The 18664-nt window shown below is 31.5% G+C and overlaps 1 protein-coding gene and 1 pseudogene across 1 annotated transcript; one reads left to right on the top strand and one right to left on the bottom strand.

The window, feature by feature from the left end:
* Positions 1–1697: 1697 nt before the first annotated feature.
* Positions 1698–9359, bottom strand: LOC120144647 (annotated as a pseudogene).
* A 3541-nt stretch (positions 9360–12900) lies between these two features.
* Positions 12901–15820, top strand: LOC120144735. The gene is made up of 4 exons (XM_039158729.1): positions 12901–13153; positions 13987–14140; positions 14457–14949; positions 15053–15820. Exons 1-4 carry the CDS (start codon positions 12901–12903, stop codon positions 15818–15820), a joined length of 1668 nt encoding a protein of 555 aa, XP_039014660.1.
* Positions 15821–18664: the final 2844 nt, after the last annotated feature.

Consider the following 18664-nt stretch of genomic DNA (forward strand, 5'->3'; position numbering starts at 1 on the left):
GGAAACAAACAAGAACCAATTCTAATTTTAATGCGATTAGATAGCTATACTAATTCTATGCCCACAAACCAAAGTCTTTCTAAGAGCTCCTGGCTTGGGAGCTCTCAGTTATTGGATTTTGCTTTCTTTTTCAAACTTTGGGGTTGTGGTGAGTGCAAAAGATGAAAGAGGGGACTTGTTTATAAGCACTCCCAAAATGAATTTCTCAAATTTAGTATGCATTTCCTGTTTTGTTTGTCGACAATTAGTCGTATGGACGTTTAAATTAATTACAATATTATTAGAAAATGGAGTTTGTTCAGATATTGCCGGGAAACCATTCATCCAAACTCATGTTCGGTATGATATCCGCGGTCATAAATCTGAACATCTGTTAATCAAAAAGATGTTAGGGTAAAATTTAAATATTTTGTATCTTAACTATCACTTTAATTCCGTTTTCTTCAATTAATTATTTTTTCCCTTTAAAATTATACTTAATGTTACATTTTGGCTTCATTTTAGTCATCCACCATTAAAAACTTAAAAAGATGTTAGGGTAAAATTTAAATATTTTGTATCTTAACTATCACTTTAATTCCGTTTTCTTCAATTAATTATTTTTTCCCTTTAAAATTATACTTAATGTTACATTTTGGCTTCATTTTAGTCATCCACCATTAAAAACTTAACAGGACCGTTGACATGATATATTTTATTTTTTTAATGTGACATTACCTTATGATAATATATTAGCATCAACATTAATATTTTAACGATGAGTGACTAAAATGAAACTAAAACTAAATGCTATATATGATTTAAAAAAAATTCTATGACCAAAACGAATAAAAGTGATAGTTAATGTACAAAATGTGTATTTTACCCTAGATTTTAACTTGTGCATCTTTATATATGTATTTGTATATATTATAACGATAACAAATATCAATTGAATTGATATTTGTTTACGGTAACATTTATGGTGTAACAACTATAGGTAATTCATCCCTTTTAATTTGGACGGAGAATCATAGTCAATAACTTATATTAGAATAGCAAACGGTCAGCATCGTCTAAAGATTAATCCCAAAAAATATCAAAAGGAGGCTTGAGGAGAAGTAAGAATAAGAAGAAGAAATTTCTTTTCTTGGAGTCTTGATTAAAGGTTTTATAATGGATATTAGTTGCGAACGTAAAATATGATATCATAATAATTACATGTAAGATAATTATGTTAGAGTCATAACAAAATTTAAATTGCAATTCAATACTCTTAGTGACTTGTACGGAATATGAATTTATATTCTAACTCAATTTAATCTTAAAATCGATTAAACATTAATCTACAACACCAATAAATGTAACACGTACTACTCGACCTGGAAGTTCGATTGATAAGAGATTTCACAAATTGACATCTAACTAGTTCTCAACTTATTCCCAAGTTAAAAAGTGCAAACAAAATTCAATAATTATTTTAAGGGCCATTATATAATTTATACAATCATAGAATGACTTATACAACTATTACAATGACCATGATCTCAAACAAATCATCAAACTTAGACATGATCAATATATCTTATTTATTCATTTTTAATAATTTTCGAATATTAAATTAGTATTGATATATAAATTGTGGTCCATATATTGATCGGGTCAAGATATGACCAAAGATTAAAGGTTGCTATCCATAAATGTGATATTAACAATAACCATAGTATTTTCCAAGTAATTAAGATTGATGGGCCCTTTCAAAGAGTTTTTGGCCTGGTGCAAGGATAGCCATAGGATCAAACATAGCCTTCCTCTCCACAAATCTCGTCCATTCATTCCCAAAGTGTTGTTTCCAATCCTCTTTGGACTGGTAGTGAGGGAGATATTGCTTGAAATCCAAACCCTGTTTGGTGCACCACTCCGCAATTTCATTGTTTTCTGCCACCGATTTCTCAACCAACGGACCATCCGGCACTGACCGGAGCAACGCCACAAGGTAGAAGATTTCACTGTCCGGTAACACCACCGACGTTCGATTATTCCACCTATGAACATATTCGAAAGAAACCATACAATATTTATTAGAAAATATATATATATATATATATATATATATAACCAGGAAAAAGAATGATGCGCCAACTGTTCTTTCTGCACTACAAAGGGACAAACAAATTATGACTTAACGATATGTTATCACATCAACTAGAAGTGCTTAGAATGTCCAATATTTGAAATGTATGTTGGAGCCAAAAAATAGAAAATTAAGACAAAGGTTGATGTCTACAGTCACTATCTTATCCTGCATATAATTGAGAAAGTTGTGACAAAAGAATCCCAGTTTTCCACATGTATCATTTCTAAAATTATATATCCTTTTCTGGGCAATTTTTTTTCAGAAAAATGCCGCGTTCCAAAAAAAATAAAAGACTATAGATAGAAATAATTAAAAACCTTATAATTATTAAAAAGATATCAAAATTAATAAAATTTACGAGTCAAATTTTATTTCATACATCTTTATATAATTATTGATATTTAAGTTAAATCAAATACTTAAAAGATATATAATAAAACTAATTCTTTTAATTATTTAAAATATTAGAATTTAAAAATTTTAATACATTATTTTAGGACAAATACCTTACCAACTTTGACCAATTGTTGGCTTGGTTATTTTATTATGACTATTTATTTTCATGTTAGTAATATATTCATATTATCTAATTAGATTATTATTATTATAAAATATAAAAATACATTTAACGAATTAAAATTAATGTAGTGACTTAGTTTCTTAAATAGAGGGCTATAATTAATAAAACAAAACCAAAAAAATAAAAATATATAAGAAAAAATCTACAGCAAGGCGTGGAGCTCAGACAAGTTATGTGTCATTACAGGCTAGGTTGGCGAATAAATTTGTTTTTTTGTCTCTAGAATATCAAAGACTGACTGACGCTGAAAGCTATATCAACTTGTAAATCTCATTATCCATAACCTGAGTTACTGTCAATCACCAAAACACCCCCATACTTATTTGATTTTTTTTTATTTTTTATCATTCGACTTTAATTAGGGAGGTGTAGCATTTTTTATTTATTTTATTACGGGTGTGGCCCACCTCGTATCAGAAACACCACTACATGTTTCTGGAGGCCTGGTGATTGAAAACCAATATGACACGTGTTGTGTTGTAATCTAATAATACTTCGTTGGAGAGAGAGAGAGAGAGAGAGAGAGAGAGAGTATATACTCACTTGTTTCGCAAAAGAGGGTAGATCAGCATGGGCCCACCGATTCCATCTTTCAGTATCTCCTTAAACACCGTCCGATCGAAATCAGCGATGCCTGATTTAGAGATGAAGAGGTTCAACCATGGGTGTGGGGCGTCCCAAATGCCGCTGGCCCTTGCTTGTTGCTCCACTTGCTTCACACGCAATATAAATTCCACGTAGCTCACGTCCACCTCGAACTTCAACCCCTCCACGAAACCCAGCTGTTCCACAAGTCCACTCACGGCCTGCACATAGATTCCAGTAAAATAAAGACGATGTATTATGGTGTATGCTTTTCGCTGACGACATTGTCTTAGTTGATGAAATAAAATTTGAGTTAAATAATAGACTGACTACCTGAAAGACTGCTTTGGAAGAAAAAGGTCTAAGGATCAATATTGAAAAGACAGAGTATTTATGTTCAAACTTCAGTGGGGACCAAAACGATGAACATGTAGAAGTATCCATAGAAGGACACGTTCTCCCCTCAAAAGATTGTTTCAAGTACCTAGGGTCTATGATACATAAAGATATGGGTGTAGATGATGATGTAACACACCGTATAAAGGCGGGATGACTAAAGTGGAGGGCTGCTACTGGAGTTTTGTGTGACAAGAAGGTGCCTCTAAAACTTAAGGGAAAATTTTATAGAATGGCAATAAGACCAACGTTGTTGTATGGATCAGAATGTTGGGCAACCAAGAAGGATCATGTAAGGAGGATAGAGGCTGTAGAAATGAGAATGCTTCGATGGACATGCGATAGGACTCTGTGGGATATGACAACAAACTCTACTATTAGGATGTCTTTGGGGGTGGTGTCTGTTTCTGAAAAATTGAGGGAGGGAATACTACGGTAGTTTGGGCATGTCCTTAGGCGACTACCGTCGGATGTGGTCAGGAGGGTAGAGTCGATTACAGTCGACGGTGCCAGAAGGAGAGGACGACCAAGGCGGAAGTGGGAAGCCTGCTTGAGATCTGATTTGATGGATTTAGCCCTTACCGAGGACATGACCTCTGATAGGAAAGTATGGAGACTAAAGACTAGGGTAGTCGAGTAGTGTGGGTCACACCTCTAGGGTGTATCATCTCTGTCTTCTTTTAATGCCTTTGTAGTAATTTTCATGAATTCTACTTTTTATACGTTTCTGTTATTGGTATTTATGAAGGCTTAGAACTGGGCTTGCTATCGTGGACTTCTGTGTAATATTCTCTTCACTTTTAAATTTAGTCGGGTCTTACGTTTCTGTCTATATGCAGAGATTTTTTCGCAGGGATTTATTTGCAGGGATTACTTCCCATTTCAAACGCGCATATAATATTAATGATATTTATGAATGCATATGAATATTGTCAACTATGTATTTATGTATTTATTTATACATGCTTTGCATTTTATCTATATTTTTAATTTTCTGACTGTCGGAGGTCTTCCACGGAAGCTACTCTCAACCTGGCATTAGGGGCAGCCTACTACCCTACCTCCCCCTTACCCCATTGCATATGGGAATTGGGTTTTGTTGTTGTTGTTGTTGTTGTTTAATATTTATATTCAAAATTTAACGTTAAATTTCGAAAAAAATAGAAAGTTTAGATACTAAAACGGGCTAAAAATAATATTTTAGGTACTAAAATTTAAAGTTTTTAATGATAGGGTACTAAAATAAAATACAAATTAAACATTAGGTATCGTTTTAAAAATATTAAAATTTTAGATACTACAACAAACTAAAAAATAATTTAAATATTAAATGCATAATTACCCAACTATAAATTATATTAAAGCCACTCATGAAATCACATATTCAAGAAGAATATAAGGGTCCGTTTGTTTTAAGTAAAATGTTTTTTGGAAAATATTTTTCTCATTTTTTAGTGTTTGATTAGAGGAAAAATTGTTGATAAACGTAAAACGTTTTCATGGTCAACAAAATTTCCTTTGTGTTTTCTGGAAAAAGACTTACGGTCTAATTTTCCGTAAGTTATTTTCTGAACTTTTTACTTCAAAGAATAAATATTCAAAATAATTTATTTTATGAATTTGATATTAATAAAATATTTTAATCTCATTTTAATCAAAATATTAATTATTAAAATATTTAAAATATATTTAATAATATTTCTAATAATATAATATTTTTAATATTATAATAAAATAATCAATTATATTATAATAATATAAGATATTATATTTTTATTTTAATAATATATAATAAATTATTAATAAACTTTATAAAAATTTATTAATTTCATAGAAATAATATTATTAAATTACTAATAATGAATAATATTATTTATATGTTTAATATTAATATAATAATCTAATAATATTTCAATAAAGATATTTAAAATATGCTGATTAATATTTTAAAATATAATATAATAATATTACTTTAATAAATAATTAATATAATTTATAATATTTTTATTTCAATAAAAATATACCAATTTTAATATTTTTATTAATAAAATTATAAAAATAATATTTTAATAATAAATAAATTATTTTAATATTTTAAAAAAAGAATAATAAGTTTTATGATAAATAATATAATTTATTGTATTTAATATTTGTAATAAATAATTTTTAAAAAATTAATCAAATAGTGAAAAAAGTATTTAAACAACATCTTTCAAAAATCGTAAAACAATTTTCATAAAATATTTTTTAAAAAATATAATTATTTTTACGAAAAATATTTTTTAAAAAATATTTTCAATAAAACAAACATACCTTAAAATAATGGATTTTTTTGGCCATTTGTGCAACACACGCTGCACTTGTGGGGATCAACACGTGAGCAAAAATCTCAATCATCAACGAGACACGACAGTTACTGATGCCTTAAACTACTATATAACAAATAAATATCTAAAATATATCATTTTTTCATTTTTCATTTAAGTATTTAAAGTAAATTTTTGATAAAATAAGTACATAAAATTATTTTTTAGTTAAATAAGTACCTATAATATTTTTAATCAAAATTAGTATATAAAATATTCAATTTTTTCATCTAAATGCTCAAAATATTTTTTAAATAATATCAAATGTCATATTTTTTAAAACTTTGATTAAAAAGATTAAATATTTTAAATATGTATTTTGACAAAAAATAACTTTGAATACTTATTTTAATTAAAAAATATTTGAAGTACTTTAATGAAAAAGATAACATACTTTTAGATACTTATTTGTACTATATGCCTAAAATTTATATAATTAAAAAAAAGTATTTCTAGTTATACCGCATGGTCAGTTTTAAAAATGAAAACTTAAGAGTTGTTTGTTTATTTCAGAATGATTAAGCGCTGAATGATTTAAATGTTGAATGATTCAGAGGCTCTGTATGAATTACTCTGAATGTGACATGCTGTTTGATAATGACTCTGAATCATTCAGAATGTACTTTAATGCTGAATTATTCAGTACTGTTTTACTGAATCATTCGACACAGTTTTCATTTAGAGATGAAAAACAAATACACTGAATACTGAACGGTTTAGCATTTATCGTTGAATGATTTTATTTAAAGCCAAACAAATAGAATGAAACCCGTCAATTATTAATTTTCAATAATAAAATGAAGTAATGACCGACGCATAAGCATAATAATAGTTCAGATATTTTATCCTATTTTTATTTTTTAATAATAAAAAAATCAAAGCATGAGTTTTCTATTCGTGTTATGATGGAAAAATGATAACGTGCGACAGTTTTAATATATGGTTAAAAAAATATTATTAGTTTTATTATTATTTTTTATAAAATCGATAAAATATTATCGGAAATATTATTATTTCTATCAGTTTTAATATTATTGGACGTTTTACTAGTTTTAGTAACATATCTTGTAAAACGTTACCTAAAATATTATTTTTATCAAGTTTTTCTGTCACTTTTACGAATATCAATAATTAATAAAAATAACAAAATTAATAAAAATAATTATATTTTAAATAATTTTTTACTTATTTTATTAAAAATTAATAACAAAACTAATAATATTTTTTTTAGCTATATATTAAGATTGCTATACCGTATAACTTCCTAAAGGGAAAATGATCACAATTTTTTTTTACTATATTAAGACAAGAAGATGGCCGCCCTCCGAAGACGTGTAAGCAGTCTCGGATTTTTTTTTACTATATTTTTCATCGTCCAGCGTGGAAATGGTTGAAGAGAGGACCCAATTTTTTTGTTCGGGGTCAACAGCTTTGTAGGGACCCACTTAAAAGTCAAAACCTCAGTCATACTTAAGGGTCTATGTTGTAAAGTTACTACCTGATGCAGGAGATTATTAAAAAAGCATTGTTTTGGAAACCGGATCGGACTGGCCGGTTCAACCGGAAATAGTTATCTTGTCTGGTTCAATCTAGACCGGTTGAACCGCTATTAGTGAACTGGTCAGAACCGTTAAACCGTTCAAACTGGACCGGCTGAAAACCGAAAAAAATCTAAAAAAACCACCAATTTTTTTTTTTTAAAAATTAAACCAAACGACGTCGTTTGTTAAACAAACCAAGTCAAACTCGATTCAAACTTATGAGCTAAAAATTATGAAGTTTAACTCGAACTCGAAATATAATATTAAAACTTGAACTCGAAAAGGCTTGAACTCAAAAAAAAATTAAAAGCTCGATTGAAGCCTAAAATTCAAACTTGATTGAAGTGAAAGAATAGTTCACTCAATGCTTACCAAAAGGCTCCATGATTTTGAATGTCAAATTACCTCTATTATTTATAGAAGTTAGTTGAGATGATCTTCTATGTTTCTTAGCCATTTGAGATTGTTTTTAAAAAAAATTAAACCATATTATTTTGTTATTATTTTTTAACCCCAAATTTATTTTTTAATTATAGTTATATAATTATATTTATTATTTAATATGTTTTACCTTAAATATTATGTTGTAGTTAATTTGAATCATTTTGTTTCACTTGATTTTATGGTTTTTAACTTATATATGTTATGACTAGCTTTGAATATGAATTGTGATATAAAAAATTATTTTTTATTAAATATTTTTGGTATTTTTATTTAATTTTTTAAATAATTATGACGTCGTCCAGTTCTTCCGATCGATCGGACTAATTCAACCGATTGAACCAGTGAACCAATAGTATAATCGGTTTCATAATCGGTCCGATTATGAAAACCATGTAAAAAAGCCAAAAACGAAATTTATATATTACCGTATCAACGGTCGAAAGCTGGTCACTGTTGCTGTAATGGAAAGCGACTTCGAGGCAGTAGAGGACGGGGCCGGCGGTCGGAGGGATAAGCGCTGGGTTGAACCCATGGTCCGGATCAAGTGAAGCCGATGGCCAACCATTGACTGGGTCATCATTGTTGGAAAATACGAAACCTTCTACGTAATCAAACGACTCACCGTCTTTCCGACTCACCAGAAACTCAGCATCCCGAGTGAAGGCCTCAAACTCGGAGTACACTACCCTTATATATCTTACCTAATCACATAAATAAAACGAAATCATCTTGGTGGAACAACCTAGAATATGTACGTAAAAGCGTTACTCATGCTCTGAAACCCACCATGTCTGGAGCTGTCTGAAGCTTAACCCTTGCTCGGGTAATTATACCGAACTGGCCCAGCCCGCCGAGCACTCCGAAAAAGAGTTCCGGATTTCGGGTTTCGGAGCAGACGGTTATTTCTCCTTTTCCGGTTACAACGTCCAATTCCATTACGTTCGATATTTGGGGACCATAACGACAGAACCGTCTATTGTTAAGAGCTGAAAATGATTTTCCTCCGTGGAACGCATGTCTATCACGAGCCCTCCGTCGTTCATCGCCTGACCGTTGACGGAGTGGCCGTTACCCCTTGCCGCAACCGTCATGTGAAGAGCCCGCGACGCCGCTTTAACGACCCGAGCTATATCATCTGCTCCCGTCGGTTTAATCAAAGCCAACGGCTCAGACGTATAAAGACCGCCGAAATCTTTGCTGGCTACGCTGGTACTGCCGCCGCTCTCGATGCTGCCTTGGAGGTCAAGGATTTTAGATAAGCTGGAAACATCATCATCGGGTTTAGATTCCCCGTCGGTATCTTGTAGGATTCGTTCCATGTAAGCTATCATCTTTCTAGACTTTGCTGCAAATGGGAATGTAAATAATTTATATTTTTTTCGTTTTTTCTGAGTTTTTATATGTTTCTCGCTCTCGTTTTAAATCTTTGAAACCGAAACAAAGAAGAATAAACGGTACAAATCTGGTTTGCAGGTACTGCCCTAATGGCGTTGCGGCCTTAAATAACGCCGGAACCAGGAAGGTCACTGAAAGTGTTTGAAGATTTTTTGTACATCTTTTTCATTCATTTAAGCAGTCATTTATTACACAAATACATTAACAATTATTGTACATCTTAAAATTTTAATATATATGCCGCTCTAAATTTTTTCAATTAGTATATATTTTTCTTAAAATTTTATAAATTTATCTCTTAACATAAAATCTTACGCATGTTCTTATAGTATGTATATTATAACAAAATCTCTATATTATACAAGATAGTATATGTTCACAACCTTTATTAATTATTAACAACACATACACATTCTGTAAACACAATTACTCGAACTTAAAGCTTTTAAGAGAACATTCCTATTAGCCCTAAGGCTATTTAGTAAGTTCAATGTATAACTAATTTGTGATATCAGTTGAGGTTTCCTTACGGTAACTCTTGAGATTCGTAGGGTCATATGATGCCAAGACCTATAAATGAAGAGAAATAAAATGAAAATTTTCAAAATTTAATTTTAATATTAGAATATAATGAGAAAAAGGGGAAAAAACACCCACCATAATCTGAAGCATGGACAAGACAATGAGAAGCAAGAAAAAAACTACAACAAATTTAGCCATTGGGAAAGGGACAAAGAAAAGGAGATGAGGTGAAGAAAACTAAGCTTTGAGTATGGATAGGACCTTTACTTTGATACCATGCTCACTATTTATAAACAATTATTAACAATAAATAATAACATAAAATTTAATGCATTAAAATTTAATTTAATTAATATCTTAACCTTCGTTAACAAACCTTCACTTTGATTGTTACTTAATTTACGATGTTACTTTACAGTTTTCATAATTTTGAAGTATAAAAACTAAAGTGACAATTCTTTAAATAATGACATTAAGCAATTTGGTCAGAGTCAACTTAATAATTAGCTGTAAAACAAAATTTAATTTTAATTAGATAGATGTTTTTGAAGTGTACTAAATATTATTTCATTAAAAAAAAGACTTCGCACATTTCACCTGGACAATTAGTTGATATGTTGTTCTTTATTAATTTATGGCTGAAAGAGTATTTGTAGGCTGCAGGAGTAAAGAAGCAACAAAAAGTTCATGAAATCTAACGGACAAGTTTAGATTAATTAGTTTTAATTTTAGTCAAATAATATTTTTAGTCAATGAGTTGGGTTTCGTGAAGCATGAGATAATTACATATAAACTAGTGTGTGTGTGTATGTGGGCGAATTTCATTCTTCTTTTTGGAGAAATTTTCTAGTTGATTGTGTTTTACTCACGCATAGGTTGGGATGAATTGAATTGGAAGATCTTCAACTTAAAGTTTCACTTTATTTATTATTTAATTCATTTTCTTAATTTAGGTATTATTAATATGTTTTACTCAAAATGAAAAAATAAAAATATAAAGTAAAGTCAGATATTCGAATCTTGATATTATATATAGAATAAATTGAATTGGGAGAGTCGCACTTAAAGTTTCACTTTATTTATTATTTAATTCATTTTTCTTAATTTAGGTATTATAATATGTTTTACTCAAAATGAAAAAATAAAAATATAAAGTAAAGTCAGATATTCGAATCTTGATATGATATATAGAATAAATTGAATTGGGAGAGTCGCTCCTATAAATATAATGAGCATTTGTAGTACTTATGGCTCAAAAACGAAACTTAAAAAATAAAAAAATTGATTCAAATCGTAATATATAATTCGGTTCAAATTTAAATTTTATAATTTGAATTTTGGGTTGATTAAGATATCCTAACTTTATAATTTGGTTCAATTTTTCATAAGAAACTCATTTATTGTAAATTAAACCAAATTAAAAAAAATATGAGTGTTCAAGTTAAATTTATTTTAAAGTCTATCCATTTAGCCTAAATATAATATACCTTCTCTATCAATTTTAGTTGTTTGGAGCCGTTAGGAGTCATTATAGTCATTACCTAAAAAAAACCAACATTTAGTGCACAAAGGATCGATCCTTTTGTTAAAGGGATCGATCATTTCTCAAATATTTTGATTGTTGTAAGAAAGGGATCAATCCTTCAAGAGAACGAATCAATCCTTTTCATTGAGAGATCGATCCTTTTAGTAAATGGATCGATCTAAAAGTCTTTGTAATCCAAGGGGATGATCATTTTTCAAGGGGTTTGATCCTTTTGTTAAGGGATCGATCCTTTGAGCCAAAAATCATTGGAAGCTCAAATTTAAAGGGCAAAATTGATCATGTATATTTTTGAAAAGGTTCGACTAACTTGAAAAATGTTTAAAACATATTTTTCAAGTTAATTTGAACTTTGAATTATTTTTGATGAATTTTGAAAAATTCAATTAAGTCCAACGTAATTCAACAATTTCTCCATTTTTGATATAACAAAACTCTTTGAAAATTTGTTTTTGAAAAATGTTTCCCCTTTAAAAATAAAAAAAAAATTAAGAAATTTGTTAAAAAAAAGTTCCAATTTTAACTTTGAAAAAATTATTTGTCAATATGACTTCACTACAGCAAAACAGGTTTTTACCAGTGTTTTTTAAGTTATAGCGGCGTTTAAAAACGCCGCTAAAAACCCTTGTGGCGAAAAAACGCCACCAAAAGCACCGTTAAAACCAACGCCGCAAAAGGTAGCGACGTTTTTCATCTACAAATACCGCTAAAGGTTATGATTTTTAGCGGCGTTGTTTTCATAAACGCCGCTAAAGGTTATGACATTTAGCGGCGTTGTTGAAAAACACCACTATATATCTTTTTTGTGGCATTTTTAAAAAAGCGCTGCTAAATGTTCTGACATATAGTGGTGTTCGTTCCCAAAAAGCCAGTAAAGGTCATGACATATATCGGCGTTTGTAAATTTAAAACGTTGCTATTGACTATGTCTATAGTGGCGTTTTATGTATAAACGCCGCAAGAGATCTAGAACTTTAGTGGCATTTTTTTTCTAAAACGCTGGTAGTGAGTATGTATTTAGTGGCGTTTGTTATACAAGCGTAACTAACACATATTTTGCCGATGGTGTTTTCTGCTATTTTGTTACTCAAATTTAAATTTTTAACCTGTAGCATTATCCAATAAACATGACATTAACAAAGAGTCCTCTCTTTTAGAGTTTAATCCATCTTTCCTATATAGAAAAAAATGGGTTTGAAGGTATGATTTCCTTTATGTTGTTTTCCTTTGCATTCACAATCTGCGATTAAATATTAAAATATATCTCTGGAGGCGCACGATAGCTTGTTTCCTCTGGGAGTTCGTTAGCAAGACTAATGGACCCTAGGTCGTCGGTACTTCTTAGGCGTCCTCTTTCCTTCACCCACTGTTATCACTTATTTTTCTCTATCTGGGTGTTATCTTCTTCTCCGATGGATTGGAGAAAGCTTTTCGGCTTTCAACAAGGGCATGCACTTCAATTCTTCCAACCAAAATCACGCGATTCCAACCCCATCGTTCAGCCTCCTCTAGAAGTCTATGAAGCTGGGATTGCCGAATGGAGGACTTCACTCGTGGGTCAATTCCTTGGGGCTGCACCAAATTTCAATACTATGCAGAGGATGATTGAGAATCTATGGAATAACACATCTAAGGGGATTCGCGTCCAGGTGAGTTTCGCAGGCAGTAACTTATATCTATTCTCTTTCAATTCTGATTCTGCAAGAAATTGGGTTATGGAAAATAGTCCTTGGCACATATTAAACAAGCCTTTAATATTAAGGAAATGGGAACCTAACTCTGCTAGATTGCACTTTGATCTTTCTCGCATTCCCTTATGGGTTCATTTGTATAATGTTCCGCTTGAATTATTTTTAAGAGAGGGTCTAAGTTATATTGCTAGTGCAATATGAATCCCTCTTTCGATGGATTCAATCACAGCTTCAAAGACACGATTAGAATTTGCTAAAATCTATATGGAGGTAGGAGTAAAGGATGAAATTCCTAAAACCATTGATGTGATCCTTGCTAATGGCCAATCTACTTCTGTCTACGTAGAAGTACCTTGGTTTCCTTCAAGCTGCAAACGATGCAATACTTTTGGTCATAATGATAAATGATGTTTGGCTAAAATTTCTGTTGGTTCTAATCCTTCTCAAGTCTGAAGAATGAAAGGAGATTCTCTTCCTTTAGCTCCTAACATCACTCCTGTTCATACTGGTTCTACTCTTGACAATTCTCAATCGGATCTTACAAAAGATAGCGATTCTTCAAAGGAACCTGTTAATTCCTCTTTTACCACTGAGGACCCCTCTTAATCCTCCCTGGTTCCTGAAAGGACTCTCTCAACCTAAATCAATCCTGATTCTTGTAAAGAACCTCCTAATCATTCTCTGAGCCTTTCTGACACTGTTGTTGCGCAATCTTCATCTTTACTTACAACAATAGAGGAATCTTTACCAGCTAGTGATAATGACCCCCTGCAGTAGGTCCTCTTTCTACTTCACCTTCTGGAATAGGAAAGAAATCTATTTCTCTTTCAAAAAGAGGCAAAGGAAGACCTGTCAAGACTAAACCAAAGAATTCTCTCAAAGGATCCTCTAACAGATTTGAGGTCCTTAGCACAGTTGATGAAACTTCTTCCTCCTTGGATGATCTTAATAGAAAACCAAGGTCTGCTTCTTTGGGTGTATCTTTATTGATCAAAGACCTCAAAAAAAAGAACATCTTATAAAAGCTAAAAGTCTTTCAGAAAGTGTAATTGGGAATGATCCGGGCTCCTCTTCTCAATGATCATCAGCTTCTGGAATGTCAGAGGATTTAACAATCCTCAAAAACAAAATAAAGTTTTAGAAAGAGCTATTCTTTACAAAATTGATGTTCTCTGCCTGCTTGAGACTAGGGTTAAATCTGATAAGTTTGATTAGTTATTTATGTCTAAGTTTAGCAACTGGAATTGCTTCACTAACTATGATTATGCTTTCAATAGAAGAATTTGGTTTCTTTGGACTAAAGGCCTTAATCTTTCTTTATGCCATTCTACTGCCCAAAGTATTACAGTCAAAGGCTTTTCTCAGGGTCAACCTTTTTATATTACTGCAATCTATGGCTATAATGATGGCTCTCAAAGGAGGCTTCTATGGCAACACTTAATTGACCTTGATTCTAGAATTGGTTCTTTTCCATGGATCCTTGGTGGTGATTTCAACATCATTCTTCACCCTTCAGAAAGCTCTGATCATGACATTATAGGTTCTTTTGTCTCCACTGATATGAAGGATTTCCAAGATACTATCATTGACCTTCTCCTTCAATATCACCCTTACTTTGGTTCTTTTTTTAACTGGAGCAATAAACAAAAAGACTCCTTCCTTGCTAGAAAACTTGACATAGTGCTTGTTAATTCCAATTGGATCACTACTTATAAAAACTTTTTTGTGGAATTTGTAGCCCCTAAGCCATCTGACCACTACATGGCCATTGTTTGGCTTAACAAGATTCTACTAATCACCCTAAACCCTTCAAATTTTTAACTTTTGGACCAAACATCCAAACTTTCTTAATGAAGTCCATAATTCTTAGCAGCAAACTGTTCATGGTAACCCTATGATGTCCCTATTCCACAAGCTTAAAAGATTGAAAACAAGTCTGAAGACTTTAAACAAAGAATGTTTTAGTAATATTTCCATAAAGGTCAAGCAAAAGAAAGCTGAACTAGAACAATTTCAACTCTCTACTCTGCACAGAATTGGTTCCATTGACTCTGAACTTAGACTACAGACTGAACTGACAGCCCTTGAAGTAGCAGAAAATCAGTTTCTAAAACAGAAAGCCAAAGTTCAATGGCTTAAGGAAGGTGATAAATGCACAAAATTCTATCATTCTATCATTGCTTCCAAGAACAAAAGAGATACAATAAGAATTTTAGAGAATGAACAAGGCTGTAGACTTGAGACTTTTGATGATATTTCCTCTGAAATCATTCAATACTTCAAAAACCTTTTGGGAAAAGCTAACCCACTTATCAGAGACAGTGACCATCAATTTTTTAAAAACCTTCTTCAGTATAATTTATCTCCTGAAAATTCTGCTGAATTGGACAAAGATATCACTTCTAAGGAAATAAAAGATGTTATTTTTAGTCAAGGTAATGACAAGGCACCTGGTCCAGATGGTTTCACTCCTTTATTCTTTAAATTATGTTGGTCAGTGGTTGGTGAGGATGTCATCAAAGCAGTCAAATATTTTTTTAGCAGTTCTTTTCTTCTTCCAGCCTTTAACTCAACCATTATTGCCTTGGTCCCAAAAAGCTCCAATCCTAGCAAGGTTAAAGACTATAGACCAATATCTTGATGCACTGTCATCTATAAATCCATCACGAAGATTCTGGTTAAAAGACTGACCTCTATTCTTCCTGGTATCATCACCCTTAACCAAACTGCCTTTGTCAAAGGCAGAAATATCATTGACAACAACCTTCTTGCCCAAGAACTTGTCAAAGGCTATGGGAGGAAAAACATTTCTCCAAGATGTGCTATTAAAATTGATCTCCAAAAAGCATTTAATTCTATTCATTAGGGGTTTATCTCTTCAATTCTTGAAGCCATTAACCTGCCTTCTAAATTCTCTGCTTGGATTAAAGTTTACTTCACTCAAGCTAGATACTCTATCTCTCTTAATGGCTCTTTGATAGGTTATTTCAAAGGTAAAAAGGGCCTTAGACAAGGTGATCCCCTATCACCTATCCTCTTTGTTCTTGCCATGAACATCCTTTCTAATATGTTAAATACTGTTGCTGCCAGAGGCTTATTTGGATATCATCCAAAATGCAAAAAAATTGGACTTACTCATTTAACTTTTGTGGATGACCTCCTTATCTTCTGCAAAAGGCAACTTAGAATCTGTCATAGGAGTTATCTCTATCCTTAACCAATTCTATGAAATGTCAAGACTTCATCTTAATGCAGCCAAATTTGATCTCTTTGCTGCTGGAATTTATCCAAGGAACCTTTATAATATCTTTACTTCTACTGGATTCAAAAATGGACTTCTCCCAGTGAGATATCTCAGGGTCCCTCTTATCACCAAAAAATTAACTGCTAATGATTGTACTCCTCTTATTGACAAAATCAGACTATGGATTCATCAATGGTCTAGGAAACATCTTAGTTATGCAGGAAGACTTGAACTTGTCAAAACTGTCCTCCAAAGTATAGCAAACTTCTGGTGCAAACAATTTCTGCTTCCTAAAGGTGTTATCAATAAGATTAACCAGCTTTGTTCTAGATTTCTTTGGAAGGCACTGACTCTACTGCCAATGGTGCTAGAGTAAGTTGGGGCAATATTTACTGCCCTAAATCTGAATGTGGGCTGGGTCTTAAAGACTTAATAACCTGGAATAAAGTCTTCATGTTTCAACTTATCTGTAACCTTCTTGCTGGTACAAGATCCTTATGGATTGCTTGGATTTACACCTATGTTATTAAATCCAATGATTTTCTTCAGATAACTACGAGTGCTACATACAACTACTCTTTTAACAGTTTGCTCAACATGAAAGCCGAGGCTATCCCTATTCTCAAAGCATGAATTATTAAAAGTAATGATATTTAGAATGAGGTTTGTATCAAAAAGGAAAAAGTTCATTGGCACAAATTAATCTGGTTTTCCTTTCATGTCCCAAAATTCAGTATCATCACTTGGATGAAAATTCTTGATCTTCTTGCCACTCGGGAAAGACTCATTCGAATGGGGATAACCACTGAAGGTTCTTGTGTTTTATGCAATAAGGGCATGGAAACAAGAAATCACTTATTTGTTGATTGTGCTATGGTTAATTCCCTTTGGAATAGAATTCTGCATCTTTCACTCTTAACCAAGCCTCATATGTCTTGGCATATTAAGCTTGCTTGGGCTATTTCTTGTTGGAAAGGTAAATCTCTTCTCTCCTCTATTTTGAAGATTGCTTGGAGCTCTTTCATCTATTTTGTTTGGGAATAAAGAAATAGACGCTTATTTCAAGGTAGAGCTAGAACAATGGATGATTTTCTCATTGCTATTAAGGAGATTGTTGGTTCTCTACTTAGAAATAGAGAGCTTAACAGACATGATTTTGTTAATATGCAACTTTGTACCAATTGGGGTATTGGTTAACCATTATTTTGTTGTAATTAGCTTTCTTTGATCTTTGATTGAGTTGTATTGTACTTTCTCTATTTGGATAATAAAATTTTAACTTATCCAAAAAAAAAATAAACATGGCATCTATAACAACAAACTTGAAATCCATAACAACCAACTTGAAATCCATAATAATAAATCAATGTTTACATTAACGTAAAATATAATGCAGTTCAACATTGTTAACTAGAATGAACAAAGCATATATATAAAATAACACCTAAGATGGTGGAATCTGAGGTTGATTTTATCGTGTCATTTGCATCATAACTTCAAGTCGATTTTCAAAGTCTTAACATTTTTGCTGGTATGATGCTTCTCTCTATGCTTTCCTAGCTTCATTTTTTACTTTCATTTGAGAAACTTTTTTATCCATTTCAGCCAACTGGTGTTTTAAATGACTAACTTCTAATTGGGAAGACTGACTCTGTGATGACATGTACTGAGATGAACTGGATCCAAAATATTTGGTGGGAGTAATGAATAATCCTTGACAACAAACCCGACCATATCTTTCAGGATCCAAAACTTCATTAATAACTTGATTTTCAATGTCATCCACATTAACAATACCATGACTTGAAGCCGTAGCTTCATACTCTTCCCTTTTATTCCTCAATTTTTCCTAATAACCAATTCAATAATTATTTTAAATAAGAATGTCATACTATAGATATAAATATAACATAATTAAAATCTTGTGTCGAATAAATGTACCATAATTTCTACAGCTTCATCAGGCATTGAGTGCCATCCTTTTTTGTATGTGTCATGTCGAAGAGCTTTATTCATCCAACTTTACAACCAGATGTATTTTCCTATAATGTATAATAAAAATCAAGTCTTGCAAAAAATAAATTAATAATATAACTAATTTTCATTATCTATACAAGCAAAGATCTTCGATCCAGCTGTAAGAGTAAACTTTTGTTGTTGTTTGCTAACAACACCAACATGCTCTAAATCCTACAATTTTAAATATTTACTTATAAAGTCAATATTATAATGGCATTATAT

Source organism: Hibiscus syriacus, unplaced genomic scaffold, assembly GCF_006381635.1.
Source record: "Hibiscus syriacus cultivar Baekdansim isolate YM2019G1 unplaced genomic scaffold, ASM638163v2 tig00110890_pilon, whole genome shotgun sequence".
Taxonomy (NCBI): Eukaryota; Viridiplantae; Streptophyta; class Magnoliopsida; order Malvales; family Malvaceae; genus Hibiscus; species Hibiscus syriacus.